This window comes from Mya arenaria, chromosome 6 (assembly GCF_026914265.1).
Source record: "Mya arenaria isolate MELC-2E11 chromosome 6, ASM2691426v1".
Taxonomy (NCBI): Eukaryota; Metazoa; Mollusca; class Bivalvia; order Myida; family Myidae; genus Mya; species Mya arenaria.
In genome coordinates, this window is record NC_069127.1 from 35,000,376 (window position 1) to 35,021,446 (window position 21,071).

General features: G+C 35.3%; 2 protein-coding genes across 4 annotated transcripts in view; one reads left to right on the forward strand and one right to left on the reverse strand.

The window, feature by feature from the left end:
* The window catches only part of LOC128237471 (polyunsaturated fatty acid 5-lipoxygenase-like), a 29,082-nt gene extending 26,511 nt beyond the window's left edge, over nt 1–2,571 (forward strand). For all 3 annotated transcript variants that reach the window (XM_052953039.1, XM_052953040.1, XM_052953041.1), the window contains one exon: nt 820–2,571. In XM_052953039.1, the coding sequence (XP_052808999.1) occupies nt 820–999 (180 nt within the window). In that variant the 3' untranslated portion in view covers nt 1,000–2,571. The remainder of the gene's footprint in view (nt 1–819) is intronic.
* LOC128237472 (probable ATP-dependent RNA helicase DDX10) overlaps nt 2,565–21,071 on the reverse strand; it is a 19,311-nt gene continuing 804 nt past the window's right edge. The window contains exons 2-18 of the mRNA XM_052953042.1: nt 20,138–20,198; nt 19,630–19,760; nt 19,095–19,253; nt 18,551–18,671; nt 17,118–17,232; nt 16,025–16,121; nt 15,574–15,678; nt 12,324–12,486; nt 10,532–10,718; nt 10,026–10,113; nt 9,530–9,618; nt 8,075–8,711; nt 7,373–7,513; nt 6,737–6,886; nt 6,075–6,140; nt 4,008–4,147; nt 2,565–3,272 (exon numbers count right to left, since the gene is read on the reverse strand). Of these exons, the coding sequence (XP_052809002.1) occupies nt 3,062–3,272; nt 4,008–4,147; nt 6,075–6,140; nt 6,737–6,886; nt 7,373–7,513; nt 8,075–8,711; nt 9,530–9,618; nt 10,026–10,113; nt 10,532–10,718; nt 12,324–12,486; nt 15,574–15,678; nt 16,025–16,121; nt 17,118–17,232; nt 18,551–18,671; nt 19,095–19,253; nt 19,630–19,760; nt 20,138–20,198 (2,661 nt within the window). The 3' untranslated portion in view covers nt 2,565–3,061. The remainder of the gene's footprint in view (nt 3,273–4,007; nt 4,148–6,074; nt 6,141–6,736; nt 6,887–7,372; nt 7,514–8,074; nt 8,712–9,529; nt 9,619–10,025; nt 10,114–10,531; nt 10,719–12,323; nt 12,487–15,573; nt 15,679–16,024; nt 16,122–17,117; nt 17,233–18,550; nt 18,672–19,094; nt 19,254–19,629; nt 19,761–20,137; nt 20,199–21,071) is intronic.

The following is a 21,071-nucleotide window of genomic DNA, read 5'->3' on the forward strand; positions in this document are numbered from 1 at the left end:
CCAATGGCAATGAGCATAGGCACTAGTGGATCCAGGAGGGGGGGGGGAACTTGGACGATTATAGTCGGGTGCCGGGGGCGCCCGCTCCCCACTCCTTCGGATCCGCTAATGCATACTGTCATTTGAAACGTGTATTTTAAGTTTCATGCGGCTGTCTTATTACTTAGATCCACAGGTTAGAGATTTTACACGCCTCTGTCGCCGTCGACACTTGTCAGCCTGAATATTATTCTCTGTTATTTATTAAGATTTTAGAACAGGTGTAATTTGTCGTTAATTAATATGCCAATATAGATCCATTTGAAGCCTTAAATTAGCCTGGGGCGCTCCTGTCGTTATGTTTAGTCAACCACGATATCTTTCACAATGCTGTGATATATAAAGTTGGCCTCTCTTAATTTTCAATTCGATCACTTTTAAAGACGTATAACTACGAAATTTAACATGGTATGCATGCAAACAACTACCAGGGGCGTATCCAGGATTAAACGTAAAAGGTGGCGTTTCTTAGGGGCGAAACCTTTCGACTTGAGCGCCTCCCTTATAATCGATTTCAACTTTGTTTAAAGGTTGCGGGGGGGGGGGGGGAGGGGGGTTACTCTCCAAAGATAATTTCAACAAAATCTAGTCCGAAATGGTGCATTTTAGGGCGTATTTTATTACTATTTTCGCTCCTTAATTGAAATAGTAAGTACACTTGGACTATTTAGGGGGGGGGGGGGGGGGGGGTACGGATAGTTGCATCTCCTCCGAGGCCGCTTATGACAGATCGTTCTGTACTAGTTTTAACTTTATAGTCTTGATTGTACCATTTGCCAGATCTACCTGGGCGAGTTCAAGGAGAGCTTTTACACGGAGACGGAAGTCCGAGACATTCTAGACTGGTTTGCAGACGAGATGAGCGAAATTTCCCGCCAAATCCGCGCGCGCAACGACGATCTCGAAATACCTTACGTGTATCTCATACCAGACAACATACCGAAATCTGCCGGACAGTGAGACGACCAGCGCCATCAGGGTGATTCTTCAGGGACAATTTAGACACGGGGTCTGAGACTTTTTAAATTGTGAATGCAAATATTTCATTTAGGAAACCCGGCACGGTTTTAAAAAGAAATTTTACATGAATGATTTATTTTAAAGCTCAATTTCATGTACATATATGGAATGTAAAATACAGTCGAAACTCGCTATGTCGAACTCTATTGTCTCGATGCTCGGTTATTTCGAACTTTTTTTAATGTGTTCGGTAAAGTTGTACATTTTTTGTATTTCGGTTATATCGAATGATCGGTATCTCAGTGTTATCCCAACGACTTCGAAATTTTCAGTTATGCCTGTATATCCATCATAAAATTATCAGAACTATTTTCTAAACATTCATGACATCAAACCATTTGTGGTGCAATAAATCATTTTGAATATATCTTCCAACATAATACATGTGTACCTTAAAATGCATAGTGCCTTGAATGTACAAGAGCATCTTTCATTCACACAGATATATAATCTGTGTTGTGTATTTGTCTCTTGGTGAAGTGTCTTTGCATTTCTATTGTTCATCATTTGTTAGGCCACTGTTTTCAGGAGCCATTTTATAAAGACTCGATTGAGTTTTCAAATGGGAGATTTTCAACATCCCAATACCACTATTGAAAATATCCCCCCACCCAGGATGCTTAATCAACAGCCACCTTGTGTCAGACTTATTACAGATGCACCTCGGTTATAAATTGAAATTGTATATTTTTCTTCAAATTCACAAAATAACACAAATTTCTTTGCACCGGTAGGTGTTATACTCATTGAAGGTACGCAGATATTCTTAAATTCTGGAAACAAGATATTAAAATGCAAAAAGTACTTTTAAGAATAAGATTTTTAAGAAGAATGACAATTTAAAATTGTACACTTAAGTATTTTAAAATTTTCTTAAGATGCCCCTGATCCTGGTGCATTTAGTGTCATTAATGTTTATACAAGTCACATTATGGGTGGATTGATGACAAATTTGTTAAAGCGTTATTTCTCTTGAAGTTTAATGGATACAGTTACACTTGTGATCTATTGTATTTCTAACAAGATTTGAGGCATTCAGCTATACTTGTTTATATTCAAATATGTGAACAGATCATTGAATATTTCACGTTTATAAGTATAAATGCAAAGTTCCGAACAAGCAGCCAAACATTGTATTAATTTCAACTGCTTTGTTGCAAGCTTTTTAATGTTAATATGGTTCTGATAAGCCTTGAATAATGTACATATACTAGTATTGTATTATACATGTCATTATTGTTATATTATACATGTCATTATTGTTATATTATACATGTCATTATTGTAGTCTTGTAGGATTTATTTAAATGTATTCAATAGCATTTTTTGTTAAATTGTATATCCATAGAACAGATTGTTTTGTTATATTTTCAGATTACATTGTTTTGTTTATTTTTTATCTTTATAAAATATTACATCTAGATCTATATCTCCTTTCATACTATTCTTGTCTTTCCATCTCGTGATCTGTAAAACATTTTCTCTCAAAGGCAATAAAGAGAAGAAATGCTTTATACCGTTTTATTTGTCTTCACATACCAATTTTAACAATATACATTAAACAAAATAAAGAAGGGGTCACCTTTAAAATAGCTGACAAATTGATATCAAACAACTGATTTATGATAAGCACCAGTCTGAACAATTGCTTACTGAAATATTGAGAAAAGCAATAGGTCAGTAAAAAGAAATCTACCGAACAGTGGTCGAAATTAACACAAGCTGTTAAGCCCTGCACAGGTAAAATGTTGTGTGGGCTTGCTCAAATTCTGAATTTCATAAAGCAGGGCTTGTTAAAAAAATTATGCCATGCAATAGGATAAGAATTTGTGCATGTTCATATGAAAGTCTAATTTCGATGACTGCTTATATATAAGGGTATAATTATGTACAAGTTTAAATGAAATCTGACTGTGAAAACGTCTATTTTAATAAGTGACCCTTAATTAATTTTGTTGAGTGTATTTAGATATTAATATTAGAGTAACAGTTAATTGCAATATTAAATCCCTTGTAACAACTTCAAAGCAATTGCTTCATCATCTTTCAACGAGAGCTCAGTGTCCATGACATCACCACCGGAACTGCTGACATCATCATCAGAATTGATGACATCATCACTTTCATCACCACTGTCACTGGATGACTCAGCAGTGTTCTGCTTCCTCCCTGATAATTTGTCCTGAATTTTCCTTTTCTTGCTCACCGGAGGACTAAATAGAAAAACACAACAGTTAACAACTTTTACAACAAAGTTGAACAATGACAGGAGTATTCCAAACATGATAATCTGGAGTCCATTGTATAGGACCTTAATAAGTTGTCCATGGGTTTAATTGGATAAGTTTTGACTAATCAATTAAACGTTTTGGCTAGTTTTAACTGTACCAAAGAATTAACCAGTTTTAGTTTTATGCAACAGTATGAACTGTTTCCCTCTCATGCTATGATGTTTTTTAATGTCTATAACACTGTGTTCAAATATTTTTTTATCAGTTCACAAAATAGTTTTTTCCTTTTTTGTTTAGATGAACTTTTGATCAAGTAATGAAACATTTATTTCATGGTTATTTGGGTAACAGTCAAAACTTTTGTCCATTGAAGTCAGAGATGCCTATCAGGCACGGGAAACAGATTAGATGTCATCCCCTTCAACTTGGGATAACAGTTTTGGCTATTACCCAAGTAACCATGAAATAACTGTATACTATAACATGACACCTGTCCATCTATAAGTCACCAGTTAATAGTAATACTATACGACAGGTCAATAGTTTAGTTATACACTAATTTTCACGTTATTTCCAATATTAACATTTTTGTAAGCTGATGACATCACCATGGCAATGACCATTTCTTGATTTCCCGCTTTATATAGTAAAACAAAGAAGCTAAAACATCAATTGCAAGCTTGAAGAGTGAAAGTATCTGTTTGTGTTTAACCATACCTCGCATCATCATAGCTTTCTGCAGAACTCTCGTCCGAACCACGTGCACCATATATTTCGTCTGGGTCGGGTATGAAGGACAGAGGATCAGCTTTATCCTCGCCATCACTGGAGCCCAGCACTGCCTGAACCTCCTCATCCTGAAGGGGAAAATATATATTCACTAGTAATCATGTGTGAACATACTATGGCCATAGCTGGGTAAACAGACACTCATGGCTATATATGCGCCCGTAGCCATCGTGCACATACACACATGGTAGAAATGTTTCAACATATGCCATTGCCTAGCCATCAACACATGACGAGTCATAGTAAGGATCCCAGAACAGGTGCCCTCTCCTCATTCTGGGAGGGAAAGGTTAATAAGTACATATTCATATTTAGGCACATACACCCACATTCACTGTACACAATGTCTTGATCAGGTAGGAAGAATAAAGAATTATTTTTTCCACTCTCCATTACTGGACCCAAGCACTGCTTCAATGTCATCATCCTATACGGGGAAAGTTAAACACTCAAGGTCATCAATCTGTGAACATTCAAAATGGTCAAGAATGCAATGTGAGCCTACACGCATGGTCATCAAAGCATGGACAATGTTATGATGGCAGAGTGCGGCACTAATCCAACACTACCTCCATCTCTTCGTCATGTGGGAAAAGAGATATATGTTAGGGCCTTTGCCCATGCTGACTATACCCTTCACCAAATAATGACATGTTTTTTAGATTTTCTTCCTTATTGAATAGGGAATACTCATGAGTCCCAAAACTGCTTGAAAAGCACCTGAATTTCTCATGAGTCCCAAAACTGCTTGAAAAGCACCTGAATTTCTCATGAGTCCCAAAACTGCTTGAAAAGCACCTGAATTTCTCATGAGTCCCAAAACTGCTTGAAAAGCACCTGAATTTCTCATGAGCCCCAAAACTGCTTGAAAAGCACCTGAATTTCTCACGAGTCCCAAAACTCCTTGAAAATCCTGAAAAAGCACCTGAATTTCTCATGAGTCCCAAAACTCCTTGAAAAGCACCTGAATTTCTCATGAGTCCCAAAACTCCTTGAAAAGCACCTGAATTTCTCATGAGTCCCAAAACTCCTTGAAAAGCACCTGAATTTCTCATGAGTCCCAAAACTGCTTGAAAAGCACCTGAATTTCTCACGAGTCCCAAAACTGCTTGAAAAGCACCTGAATTTCTCACGAGTCCATTAACTCCTTGAAAAGTATCTGAATTTCTCATGAGTCCATTAACTCCTTGAAAAGCATCTGAATTTCTCATGAGTCCCAAAACTCCTTGAAAAGCACCTGAATTTCTCATGAGTCCCAAAACTCCTTGAAAAGCACCTGAATTTCTCATGAGTCCATTAACTCCTTGAAAAGTATCTGAATTTCTCATGAGTCCCAAAACTCCTTGAAAAGCACCTGAATTTCTCATGAGTCCCAAAACTCCTTGAAAAGCACCTGAATTTCTCATGAGTCCCAAAACTCCTTGAAAAGCACCTGAATTTCTCATGAGTCCCAAAACTCCTTGAAAAGCACCTGAATTTCTCATGAGTCCCAAAACTGCTTGAAAAGCACCTGAATTTCTCATGAGTCCCAAAACTGCTTGAAAAGCACCTGAATTTCTCATGAGTCTATTAACTCCTTGAAAAGTATCTGAATTTCTCATGAGTCCCAAAACTCCTTGAAAAGCACCTGAATTTTTCATGAGTCCCAAAACTCCTTGAAAACACCTGAATTTCTCATGAGTCCCAAAACTGCTTGAAAAGCACCTGAATTTCTCATGAGTCCCAAAACTGCTTGAAAAGCACCTGAATTTCTCATGAGTTCCAAAACTGCTTGAAAAGCACCTGAATTTCTCATGAGTCCCAAAACTCCTTGAAAAGCACCTGGATTTCTCATGAGTCCCAAAACTGCTTGAAAAGCACCTGAATTTCTCATGAGTCCCAAAAACTTCTTGAAAAGCACCTGAATTTCTCATGAGTCCCAAAACTCCTTGAAAACCTGAATTCAGCCCATTAAAATGGAAGGAGAGTTTTCAGCTAGAATCTGACAACACCTACCTCACTGTTGTTGGCCGCCCTCTTGTTGTTGGCTCTCCTCTCATCTTTCTTCTTCAATCTCTCCTCCTGTTAAAAAAACAACAACTATGTATAAACATTATGGTTAAAAACAGGCCCAGCTAAACTTGTGCATTTTGTTTCTGGCAACATGTGTACCAAGTTTCATTTAATATCATTTTACATTTTTGAGTTATGGCTAAGGTTAAATGTTTGCCCGACACTAACAACACAAAGAATATGACATTAACTTGACTTTTTTTTTTAAAAAAACCAAACAAACTAAAGAGAATCACAATGGCCTTACTCAAAATATTTAAGCTAGTCTAAAACACGCTTGTATGCATGTTGTTATTAAATAGTGTACACAATTTTTCATTTGAATATTGTAAATATTCTTTAGAGTTGAGTTAGGGCAACTGCTTAAGTTATTGCAGGACTACAACTGCTTACACAGCCACTGACAGATCAGATAATGGCAGTACAAATGATGGCAGAATGGTGCTATAGCTATGGTATGGTTTTAGCTAGTTATGAAAGGGTGCTTCACTCTGTCCTATTTTTGTAGCCTTTCAGCCCAATTTGAGACCAGTATCGGCACCATTTGTCCTTCATAGATAAAAAAGTACTAAAACCCTTATACTAGACAATCCTGCAAGGATTACCCTATGTTTCTGTTTTATCTTCTGTCGGTATGTCTGTTTATCTATAACATCCTCGGCCTCCATACGTTTCTTTGCAAGAGCAATATTGATGCCCCCGGCGTCCCCTGTTTCTATGTCAACGTTGGAGCCTTTGTTGGGGTCTACCTCAGGCTGAAAATGAAGGTTTGATATTTGTACATGTTTACAGTCTGGTATGACAAGCTGAAAAGGGTCGTATAGTAAATATGACTTTAAAGGAGCACAATATAGATTGATGCCACAATATGTTTTTTTGTTTGTCCAGGGATATCATGTGACTAGTAAATCTCACTAACAGTTATCAACATATGTATTGGGCCAGCTATTGATACTACAATAACAGACAGTAGTTTCACGCGAATTTGTTTGGCCTGAATTGTGCATATTAAAAGGATTTTACAGAAGCATTTCATTGAATTTGACTTTTACTTGAGAAAAAACCTGAATTCTTAAACTAGTGCTCCTGACATTATTAAAGAGTTCAACAAGCCCTGCTATATAAACTTTTAAATCCAAAATTTTAGCAAGCTCGAAAAGCATTTTACCATGGCAGGGCTTGAAGGCTTGCACTAATTTTAACTAGAAACCAATGCTAACTATCTATCATACTAAACTTACTTCTCCCTCCTCATCGAACACAATCTTGCTGTTGACAAATATCTTCTTCTTCTGTAACTTCCTCGCCAAAGCTTCCTTGTCAATCTTCTTGGCCTTCTTCAATGATTTCTTTGAGAACATTTCTTCGTTGGACTCCTCCGGCTGTATTATACAATAAATTATCATAGCTCTTTAGGCCACATGAGATGGTAACAAGAGCGATGTGGAGCTAACACCATGCTTGTACGTTTAGGGTTTTTATGTGAAAAAGAGGCATAACGCATAATTATTAAAGCCAGAGTAATGGGCTTTACCATGCTCAAAGTCTCTTGCAACATGTGAACCAAGTTTCATGTAGATTTCTTGGAACAGTTTTTGAGTTATGGTCAAGGTAAAAGTTTTTTACCAACTGTTCAACAAAACAATGATGATACATGTATATCAAGGCTATTAAAAAAAACTCAATCTTTTTCTTAAAAAACCCCCCAGACATCCCAAATAATATATTTAGGTAAAAACAATTTTCCAGAGTAAATGCCAAATAAACTACACCTCATATAATTTAAAGGCACAAGGTACCCTTCGGCATTTACTCCACTCAACATTCATGAAATTTAAGCATTTTTATTGATTTTAGAAATTAGAAAAAATATATGTTGGGAAGAAAAAATGGTTAATACCTTTAAAGCTATTCAAATCAAGAAAACACAATTTAAATCTTACCAGAACTCCAAGTATTTCATCAATATCCACATCTTTCTTCACTTTAAACAGCTCATCATCCTCATCAACATCAAAACTGAAGCTTTCAGTCTTTCCTGCTTTTAATGCCTTTAGCTTTTCTGAATCATCTGAGTCACTTTCATTATCACTAGATTCCCCACTTTCACTGTCGTCTGATTCACTACTTTCATCAGAGTCTGCTAGCTCTTTATTACTCTTTTTTGTACTTAATTTATTTACTTTCTGAAGTTTACTAACACTCTCAGTTTGTTTGACACTCTTTAAATTAATTTCAGGTTTATCTTTTTGTTTTAATTTTGTTAACTTCTTTTCATTTGAAGTTCTTGCTTCATTTTCTAAGTCTGACTCTTCACTGGAGTCTGAATCTCCATTTTCCACCTTCTTTTCAATTTCCTTTGAAGAGTTCACCTCACTTCCTGAAGAGTCACTTTCACTACATGTACCTTCCTCCCCTCCACTGTCAGACTCTGAAGAGCTCTCCTCTGACTGGGGCTTTTTCTGTGCATTTTTGGCTAGTTTCTGTTCAACTACAGTCTGTTTAAGTGCTTGTTCTTCCTTTCTCTTCTGGTCTTTCTTAAGAAATCTGATTTTTGGAGCAATGGCTAATCCAAGTGATCTGAAATAAAGCATACCTTGTATAACCGCGATTTAAATATTCACATTAATCAACAAAAAGGCGATAAGAGAATTTGGGGTACTATTTCTGACCTTTAATTCATTAAACTAAATAAAATTTGTATTTTTCATACAAAGGCGATCTTGTTTTGAAACAAATGCTTGTAATCATTATATCTCCCTAGTACTGCTTTGTCAGAAACATTTGAGAGACTGCATGGTGGTGTCTAAATGATGCAATGATTATTCCTGTGACCTTTCACCTACTAACCAATAACACAACAGGGGTTGAAGGGCAAAAGTACTAGTGGAGAGATGTGGATTTAAGTTATTGTTCAGTAAAATTCCAAACACTATTGTAATCTGACATTTGACCAACTGAGCAAAAGAATTTCATCTACTGGTGAGGGCAATATATTGGTGGAGTTTCATGGTCCTACATTTAACTATTCAGACTGACTGATCGATAAATATAAACTATTATTCAAAAGATTAGCCTCTTTTCCACCTTCACAAATATAATATATAACCATCTTGTTTGTCATTCAAAATGGAATTCAAAGGTTGAGTACTTTCACTTTTTACTCACTTATTTTGAATTGAAGATTAAATTAATCTCAGAAATTGTACCTGCAGCAAATTGTATAAAACTTGGATATGTTGTGACAAGTATTTATATTTAAAGGATTTGATTGGTTAATATTTATTCATGGATAATTATTGACCAATCAAATGCAAACTTGGATGACTTTGACCAAACCAAAAAGTAACCAGTTATATTCAACTGGCTACAGCATTTTAACAGATGTATGTATTCACCTTGCAAATGGCTCAAGGTCGATAGCATGGACATCAAACACCTTCTTGTTGCTCATGAGATACACAGACTTCAGGTACGTCATGAATGCCTGAGACAAAATAGAAATACTTGTCAATAAACAGTTAATTGATGAAATATAAAGATATCAATATAGAATTCCATGAATCAGATGTCTTGTCACTCTGGAGCGTCTTTAATTTTTTAAGTAATGGTAGGCACGACAGTCATTTACTGTCAGCGACCAATGTGCATACCAAGTTTGAAGATTCTACACCGAATCATTTGTAATTTATCAGAAACAATTGAGACGCATTTGCTGGACAATTAAGTCCCTTATGTCATTCACAGGTGACACAGTAAGTATCCAAATAAAACTATGTAAATATTTCATTGGGCAGACGGTGAATGAAATATTTTTGTTTAATTCTTTTAAAATTCAAGTGAAATGCTTAATAATTAAGTTATCAAACTATAGAAAATAAATATATTAATTACCCTTTGCGCAGCTTCCTTCAATTCAGGTTCGGCGGCACAATTAGACTCCATTTTGGCCTGGATGCTGTATAAGCGCTTCCGATTCACTCTGAAGTGGATATGCAATATGTTATAACAACACCATGTATACCCTATATCACTTATGTGCATAAGTTTATGTTTAAATGTCAAAGCAAGCCTTTTAAAGAACTTGACCTAGATATAAATAGAAAACAAGCATTCTGACCAATGAAATTGGGTAGAAATTCTGTCCTGTATAGGATATACAAAGCTTTTTTTACAATACACCAACTGACCTAGCTTTGAAATAACATAACCACATACAGTATTGGATTTAGATTTTAACAAGGCAAATATTCTCATTTCCAAATACAAAATTCTATCTTGCATGCATTCTCGCCAAATTTAATGAGACTGGGTAGAAATAATGTTCTGTATAGAGTCTACAAAGTTTTTTTTAACTTTTGAACACAACACAACCTGTATAGTACTGGACAAAAATTTACCTTATTTTCTCGATGGGTATTTTCTTGTCGTTGAGTTGTTTGACCATGGCTTCCTCCTCTGATGGCAAAAGGACAAGTAAGGCCTGTCCATCTTTTTCATATCGTGCAGTGCGACCAGCGCGGTGAATGTAAGTGTTCGCATCCTCAGGGCAGTCTAGTTGTACTACCCAGTTCACTGCCGGGAAATCTGGAATTGAAAAAAATATTAGCAGGAGCATAAGCAAGGCCCATACTTCCTTTTCATAGCAAGAAGTGGGGCCCGAGCATCAAGTGTACATGTTTGCATCATCTGGTCAATAAACTGTTTGACCAAGTTCAGCACCAGAAACCTTGTGATGTGATCTGCTCAGTTGATGTACATGTTCACATTCTACGTACAGTCTAACTGTACTGCCCAGTTCACCACTAAGAAATCTTTATTGATAAAGGCTGAGATCCACATATAGATACTGCTGCATATCATCATCTTAATGAAAGAACTCTTTAAAGGCCTTATTCATTCTTTAATATGCATGTAACCGAGTTCTTACACTAAGGGGTGATATATACACATGATGCTTGCTTGTAATCATTAAAACAAACTTCAAAAGAAAATGTATACAATATGTACTGATTAGTTGCTTATGACATAATTATAACTTTTTGTTGGATACTACATGTATTTATACACATTCAATTAAACTTTACACTATGGGGCCACAATACATAATCAATGCACTTACCATACCATCGCATTTTCGAATTAATATATCTGAGGAGTTATTATACTTGAATCAGTTTAAAAAATAAAATCTTTATCGGTCCGTTTAAGCAATGTCTATGCTTTTGCAAGCAAATCTTTGAATTTATACTGTGTCACTTAATAAATGTGAAACTGAAATTCTTCTTCTTATGATATTGTGTCATTTAACAAGAGCCGTCGTAAGACAGCGCGCTCGACTACGCCACTTTGACTTAGAAGTGAATACAATAACGATGTAATATTACCAAGTTTGGTCTCTTTATGTCAAACCTAACTAAAATTATTCGATACATAAGGTGACTTCGATGCTGCCCTTCTACCAGCCCACCCAAACAATGAGGCAAGTCATTCAAATAACTTGATTTCCCATTATGAAAATGTGGTTAAGAATATACAAATATGTCTTTCAAAAGAAATTAAAAAAAAAAATCAAAAAAAAATCAAGGGCCCTTATTTGTATTTAGGGTTTAAATGAAGTTATGTTTCTTGTTGTAAGATGGTCGTAAATAATAATTTTATTAAGTGCATTGAATGAACGGTATAGAAGTTTTTTTATTAAAATCCCAACTTGCCCTTAACTTTTACTTGCCTAAAACTTTAACCTAAGTCAATCAGGGGCCATAACTTGTATTTAAGATATGGAGTTAGGTAACCTCATTGGGTGATGGTCCTGAACAATTGTGTGAAGTATTAAGTCAATTGAATGAAGGGTATAGAAGTTATTAATAAATATCCCAACCTGCCCTAAAACTTTAACCTAAGTTCCATAGTTAATCAGGGGCCATAATTTGTATAAAAGATAATATGGAGTTATCTAACCTCATTATGTGATGGCTCTGAACAACTGTGTGAAGTATTAAGTCAATTGAATGAATGGTATTGGAGTTTTAAGTGAAAATCCCAACTTGCCCTAAAACTTTAACCGGACGCTGACGCCGGGCGAGTAGTATAGCCCACCTATTCTTCGAATAGTCGAGCTAAAAACCATCTTTGAATTGAAAGCATTATTCATTTATGATGAAGATGTTTACATATGAAATCCTTCCCTACCTAGCCCCCTGGCTGCTATGTCAGTGGCAAACAGACATGCCCTCTGTTTATTGACAAACTGGTTGTACGCCTCAACCCGCCGTAACTGGGGCAGCCCGCCGTGCAGCGCCATCACTGGGATTCCCGGCCTCAGTCTACGCATTGCCTCATAAACATACTTGACCTAAATGTAGATTGAAACAAGGAATACTATAACATGACTAACCATACAAAATAAATTGGCTTAAAACAGCTTAATCATGCTGTAATGGTATGAAACAAATTAGAGGAAAAGTATGGTTCTATGATTTAATATTGCAAGATGTTTCAGACTATTTCCTATGTCAGTGGGTATGTTGCTATGACAACTAAATCACTTTGTACTTGAGTACTCGATCGAACGTCGGAGAACTCGAGTACCTTATCACTACTCGAAAAATAATCTATAAAAATCACAAAATACACAATTTACAGACGAAGTAACAGATCTGGTAAGTTGCCAAGAGGACAATTTAAGGTCCCTCTAATCCCCGCTGTGTACACAATTGACCCTAATAAATTAGTTGACAGTTGCAAACTGTCAACAAAGGGCCCCTATTTCCAATTAGCACTGATGCCAATTAGCGAAGTTATTGTTTACCAATTAGAGACCTTTCAACAAACAATGGACGCTAACGAGCGAACGAGTAGCGACCGTTACGAGCATTGATTTCTTAACCCATTTCATTCGGGATACACCTTTTGGTGTAGTTACCCTTTACATGCGGGATACACCAAAAGGTGTAGTTTTTGACGTACTGAACTTTCACTTTATTTACTTTCGTTTTCACTGTATTGTTTCCGGTTTATACGTTTTCTGGAATGACCGGATGTTATGCGCAGATAGATGCGCAGAAAATTTTAATGAAGAAATAATTTTAAAACTCAAAAATCGAGTTAAATTTAAGCTTTTTATTGCGATTTTGATGCAAATTTTGGTTGAAATGGATAGGACTTTCGACCACAGTGACGATAGTGATATTGGGATGGTTATAATGACGAAGTTTATGTGAATTTGTTTGATACAAACAGAAGACATATTAAAACATCAATAGAAATCACAAACTATGACATTTGCATTATTTGGTGGAGTTTTTATGACGATCTTGAGGAGTTCTAGAATGATTGAATGACAAAGAGGATCACCCCAAGGTTTCCAAGTGGGAATACAAAGAATGGTGGTCCTAAAGAACAATATGACCCAAGAAAGCCAGGATATTGCATTACTGTCATTTATCAATAGAACTGTTATGGGGGCAAGACTTCTGGACCTTACTGGTCGAGGATTCAAACTGCTATTCCAACCAACATCGTGATGAACATCCACCCGCCCGATTTGCCCCGAAGTGGATATGGGATGATATAAACTGTTATAACTTTTTATAGATTTAAAATATATGCATAATTCTTTCTGCATTTTAAAGACAGATTAATTTAGAAACTTTCATACATTGGATTATGTGACATTTGAAAAAAATTATGTGTGCTTTTTTTGCTTTCAATTTGTGCATATTTATTTTTTGGTGTTTTTTTTTTTCATCATCACCTGGTTAACTTGCAAAAAATAATTTATTTAAAATCATTTGCTAATAAAACTTACATAAACATGTGCATATTTTTATTTCCTTTCCAAATATGTAATCTTTATTGGGTATTGTACCAATAATAAAGAAGTTATTAGTGTTTATACAACACAATGGTCATAAAAAGGCAGATGGCTTATCAGTTATTGGAAAATGCCCAGATATTCAAGGTATCATATCTAACTGGGTCTCAGAATGAAATGGGTTAATGGGCGTATTTTAACTATTTTTGCAATGTTTATCACAATTGATTGGTTGATATCTTAAATCAAGAATTTTGAATATTAATGAGATAAACAACAATAACAGTACAAAGTATTTCGTTCATTATTTTCCTTTTATTTAATTTTCTGTTTAAGTATATAATGAAAGTCTAATTTAAAAATGAAAATGACCAATAATACGACCAACGCACAATATACGCCATGAACGATACATGTATACACGATCTTGTCTTTCCCAAAAACGATTCATTTTTTCCGAGTACCGTAATTGAGTACCCGAGTACTCGATCGAAAGATTGTGCGAGTACTCTAGTACCAATTTTACTACTCTTTGCCATCCCTAATAAATATATAAAAAAATAACATACTATATTGCCATACTGCAATTGAATGAGGTTTAATATAACGAAATGTGTGGTAAATAAAAAAAACCTCCAATTTTATTAGAAACCATGGCTGGGTTGTCCTATTAATTTAGTCTGTGTTGTTTGTGCTTTAAATGCCTCTTGTTCAGGGTCTTTTGGACCCGAGCCCTGTGCCCCTACACAGGATTCATGCTAATTCCTGACTCCCAGACATGCATCTGTTGTTTAAATAGTTGCTGTGTGCTATGCATGTGATCATCTTCAATGGGTTCCAACTATTGGCAAAGATAAAGGTTCAGGGTCTTTTGGACACAAGCCTTGAGCCTCTTAACAGGGTTCATATTAAAGGGGCTGTACTCTGTATGATAAAATAGCAAAAACAAAGAAAATTGTCGAAAACTGACATAAACTTGGCATCGATGTGTACAATGCATTGAAACTTACTAACTGAAGTACTACATAGTTTACAATTTATTTAAGTTTAGCATTTATTTCGTATTTTTCCATTAAAAAAGATTACTTGGTATGTCTACCAGGTAGAATTCATTCCTTAAGCGTGATTGGCTAGTCGGTGTTATCACATGATATAACCGAGGTAGGTATATAGCTTAATTATGTCACCCAATTAGAGTAAGCCTACGTAACTCAGTAGATACAACGCTGGACTGCAATTTTGGCGACACGGGTTCGAACCTGGTCTCCGACACATTTTTTTTTTTACATTTTGGTAGTTTTTTTTTACAATTATGATATCAAAGTGTAACACGTTCTATTAGATAATTGTCCTGATATTCGTTACAGAAAAAAAACATTTTTTGGTGCCAATCCGGTGTACAGTCCCTTTAATTCTTGACGTGCCTCTGTTGTTTCCATCCTTGCACTGTATTATTCATTTAAATATCTTCTACAGGTTGCAATTTTCGGCAAATGGGGTTTCTGAAACAACCCCTACCAACCAGACACTTTTGAAATCAAGGCTTTCACAATTTGCCAGTACTCTTTTTTTTCCCTAAAAACGATCAAGCTTAATATATTCATACATATTATGCCAGTTTGGTACCTCTTTACAACAAGTGAGGAAGACCAGTATCTTGGACTGTAGATGGTTCTTCAGGAACGACCACAGCAGGTTCAATTTCTCATGCTGCTCACACACCATGTAGCTCTGAAACAGGGAAAATTATATACTCCGAATTTTATAACCATACAGATATCTTTCAGGCTATAACCCATACATGGAAATATGTAATAATTGACACTTTTAAGGTCGTAACCCAAACATTTATCAATTAACAACGTATTCTCATCTTTTTTATGCAAATTGTATTCTCAACTATTTTATGTAAATTGTTGTCTTTGACGTTTGTGCCACTTCAGGAATCAGACCAACAATAAAGTTAGTTCTCTGATAGCTCCACAAACATTTATGTTAGATGTTGGTGCCTGCTTTTCACTGATCTACATTAATTATTCTCATAAGTAAAGCTAAAAATAGAATATATCTGAAATACCTGTTCCAGCTGTTCAGGTGTACTATTGGTGGCGTTCTCGTGCACGGAAACAAACACTGGGTCAGTGAGACTCAATCGAGCCAGGTCCTTCACTGACCTGCAAGATACATACGAATATACATCAAAATTTTGTCAAGATTGTCCGACATTCGTAACACACTTGGCTAGTAAGACCGAATTTGCTGGGTATGACTTCTTTACCCCCTGACCTACATAGAACATTCTCATGACATTCACAAATATCCCAATTGTATACAGTGGAGTAGTTATGATACAATCCAAAACAAGAATCTTTTATAAATATATCTCTTAATACAAAAAATCTCACTTAATTATTCTACATAAAATTATCAGTTATGTAAACTGATAAAATGGTTGACGCTATTATACTTCATCATTGTGTCACAACATAATCAAATCCAATTTATTTTCACATCCTTAGGCCTAAAAAAAAAAACATTTGCGCCGACCCTACCGTTTTTATAGTCAGTTTGAAAAAAAAATGAAAAACTAAAAAAAAAAAAAAAAAAAAAAAAAAAAAAAAAAATCGTTTTTTTTTAATTGCTTTTTAATATTAAGTTTAAACCTTAAATGCTTGTACAGAAGATAGCTTTAACACCATTCTCCAATGATGAAAATTATATTCTTATATAAAACCTAATAAAAAAAAAAAATAAAAAAAAATAAAAAGCCTACCTACCCTACCTATTTTTTTTAAGGATGTAACCCTAACCAAACAATTTTTTTTTTAGGCCTTGGACAAAATAAAAGGGCAAAGCAATAATCACACTGTCAACAGATACATATCGTTCCCGACCAGCTTACCTAATACCTTGTCTATGCCTTTGAGAAGAGCAGAGCCAATCTCACAGCTATTGGAAATATTTCATACTTTTCATCGACTCAATGTTTTCATGACAACTTATCACAGGCTGATTTTACGGTGTTCAGACTAAAACCCATTCCATATTACCACTTTACCTTGTCTGTTTTGTTTTACGAGCAGGTTTTCTATGATGGCAAACCACAGGTTCATAATACAGTCAGCCTTGTCCTAAGCTGAAATGCGTATAAATGTCCTCTATCACTGTACCTTGTCTGTGTTGCGGAGAACAGCAGTGTTTGTCTCTCAGCGGGCAGGTTTTCTATGATGGCGTTCATTGTTTGTGAAAAGCCCATGTCTAGTATACGGTCAGCCTCATCCAACACTGAAATTGGTATATTTGTTCTGTATTGTGTAATTTTTGTTCAAGTCTTATGATAATGGTTGTAGTTTAAATTTTTTAATACCCAATGTGATGAATAGATGCAAAATAAAAATTTACACTTTTATAAACAATCATGTAATTGATAAACTTAAGTGTTCTCAATTACAACTGGCTGCTAGCCAAAATGGACAGTTCTAATGGCAATTGGGCTTGTTTAAAAAAATAAGTACCCCGGTACATTGTAAATATTAACCCTTAGGCTGCTGATGGCGATTTTAAAGGCTTTGCAAACAGCTTGGAACCAGACCAGACACCGAGTAACTCCGCGCCTGGTCAAATTCCAAGCTGTTTGCCACTCAGGCAATATATCCCCAAAGTTTTAAGTAAATTAAAAGAAATTTAGAATAAACCAGACAACATTTTTGAGCAGACGACAATTTACCCAGCATGCAAAGGGTGAAATAGAGTAAGAAGGTGACATTACTATTTGAGACAGTTAACTGAAACCTGTAAACTATGAAATGGATATCCTAGAAAATCTTAAACAGAAAAGAAACTAAGGCGAATATTCAAATTCCTATTAATGGTAAGCACCTACATTCGCCATCTGCTAATATCAGGTTATACTCAATGTGAAGGTCTTATCTAAACAGAGAACATTTTTTAAATCTTGTATGTAATTGAAAAGAAAAGAACATAATTTTAGGTTCTTTCATTTCTTATTCATATTTGTATTTAATTATTAATATACCGAATTTAAATTCTATAACGAGAATGATCATATGGAAACCAGATTTGACCATTAAATATGCATGAAACAGTTGAGAATAATTCGTTATGTTTGAGTTATAACTTGAGTTCATTTTTTGTGCTAAAATTACCTTTATTCTGAATACTGAGCAAATATATTTAACGACTTCATGCATATAATAAGCTTCTAAAATGAGTAAAATGTTAATAAATTTTAATCATGCCATAATGTTGTGTGGATAAAGTCAAGACTGAGAAATGACGTAAAGCATTTTCTTGATGTTCGGGCATGTCAATGTAGAACAGAGTCTTAGATATATGCTCAGGGTTCTCAATAAGTTTCGGTTGAACCATCTCAAATAGTAACGTAACCGACCAGCTTCTACTTATTCTATTGAAAACTCATTTAGTTTTCCAAATTTGAACCGGCCCTATTGCCATTTAAACCGTCCATTTTGGCTGGCAGCCAGTTCTTATTGAGAACACTGTATGCTGACAGACACAAGTGCATCAATAGTTCATAACATACATATAAAAACACAATATGTTAGTCATCTCTACTACCTACCAACTATTTGCAGGGAGTCAGCATTGAAGTATGTTGTCTCATCCATGTGTTGTAGCAGTCGTCCGGGTGTACAAACAACTATGTTCGTCCTGTTGATTCTTCCAGCTTCCTCTTTCAACGGCTGGAGAAAACATCATAACAAGATGAATTTTACATATAAATATACTAGCAAGCTATAGGAATCTTTTCTAAACTTATAATCACTTGTTCAAGTATAACATGTTGTTCACCTTGAATGATTGTTACAATGATGACTCAATGATTGAATTCATCAATGTCACTATAAAACAGAAGGGAACCTCATACTAGTCAAATTTCAGAACAATATCATCTTTAGAAATCATTTATTTAAGAACCAGCATGGTTTTGCATGCCCAATTACTTAATTTCGCTAGCATTGAGAAACCTTCCAGCACATGTACATAACAAAATAATTTAATTATCAATCTTTTCAAAATAATAATTAAACACTATAAGAATACTGTATTTTCATTTACGAAAATAGATTTTTGATTCACCAATATTAAATCAAGAAAAATATTACCTTTCCGCCAATGACGAGCCCTGCGGAGAAGTCATGAAACTTGCCAATCTTCTTAAGCACCTCGAACGTCTGGAAAGCGAGTTCCCGGGTTGGGGAGATAATCAGAGCACCCAGACCATCATTCTGCGACCACTTCTCACTGTACAGGTGCTCCAAAATCTATCAGAAGAAAGAAATCTGTATGAACACAATCTTTAAAAGGCTATTTAAAGAATAATCGAACACATTTGTCCAAATAATATTGCCTTCAAATAAAACAAGGAGGAACAATAAAATCATATAATGAGCTAAAAAATACATGTGGGTTCTTGTAAACATGTTGAAACATGTTGAAAACATGCAACAAAATATTGTACTAACATCAGAAAAGAGTTTTTTTATTATTAACTTTTTCTCACAATACCTCAGTCACTATCTGATTTTTAAAATAAAACAGCTGTTTGACTGAGGTGATATCATAGTAAATTAGTGTTAACAATTTGAACATATAACTTGTTATATTAGGATTTGGTATATAACAGCTGTGAATGCTTACCGGGATAATGAAAGCAAGTGTTTTCCCTGAGCCAGTTTTTGCTGCGCCCAAAATATCATTGCCATTCAGTGCCAGGCCAATTGCCTCTCGTTGAATGTCTGTGGGCTTCATAAACTTGCTGCTTGTCAAACCTTAAAACAAATTTCTATCATTTTTTTAAGCATTTCACAATTTTATACAAGGGGTCTGATAGTACGAGATCCTTTAACTCAAACCGGCTTTCAAAATTGTCTTTGAAAACAAGTTCCTTATGAGCAACATAAATGCAGTTAGCAAAACCCTAGTCTGTGATGCATATATGTCTTTACATTCACAATGATTATATGTCAATGCTTGCTAAAACATTTTAACTTTTATCAAAGACTGCTGAAATTAAGTCCCATTTCTATAAGCCCCTTATGTTTGATACATGGCGGAGTTTACGATTCTTCTTAAAGGATGAAAATATATGACAACTTTCTGACATCAAATAGCGTAATGATTACTTGAAGCTGTTAACAGAATATACCTTTCAATGTTTTCTTGCATATTGGGAAGTCTTCAAACTTTTCACATTTAGAAGAATCAAACTGAAAAAAATGGAAATTAAAACATTCACTCAAATTACTTCAAACAGAATCAGGTGTTGGTGTAAGTAATGGTTATATGTCCAATTAATTGATAATGTGAAAATAGTAATTTCAAGGGTGTCTATGTCCAATTTGTCAATAGCAGGCATATGATATGTCCAGGCTCAGTGAACCATACAGCCCATATTGGTGAACCAATTTTAAACCCGTCACGCAAAGCATTTGGTCTTTCAATCTGGCCAGTATGGCGACTAGGGATTGCCAATCTGGGCTGTATGTTTTTCAGCTATCATTATGCACCAGTCAATTGAGACCACGCCCTCCCCCCCCCCCAGATCTGGCGAATAGTGGGGACTTTGACTTTCCGTCCAGCCAAGCCCAGGTAAAATCCCTGCGTTGCGTAGATGAACTGTTGGTAAAATCCCTGCCAAATGCCCCACACCCCAGGGACCCTTGGTTAGGCACATCCCTAGTCCAAATAATTGTACGTTGACAGATTTTTTTTAGATTTTAAATATGGCAAATCCTTCACGTACAAATTGTTTAGTATCAAAAGTGGGTAGTTGTTCCGATCAGGATTCCGGGTTAAAGCATATAGCGTCTATAAAATATTATAAAAACAAGAAATATTACCAGATAATGTTATTTTATATTAGTTCTGTACACAAAAAAATAAATATCCAACTTATAATTATGAGTTTGACGGCTTTTTTTCATTTCATTCTGTCAAAACATAACGATATATACATGAATGGCACCTGCAAGGCCATAGGGCACAGTTTTAAATCGCTCGGAACATTTCGGCCATGGCCGAGTTGTTACGATTGTATAAAGAGGTCTATCTCGAAGCTTTGTCGGAGGAGGCCGAGCTAT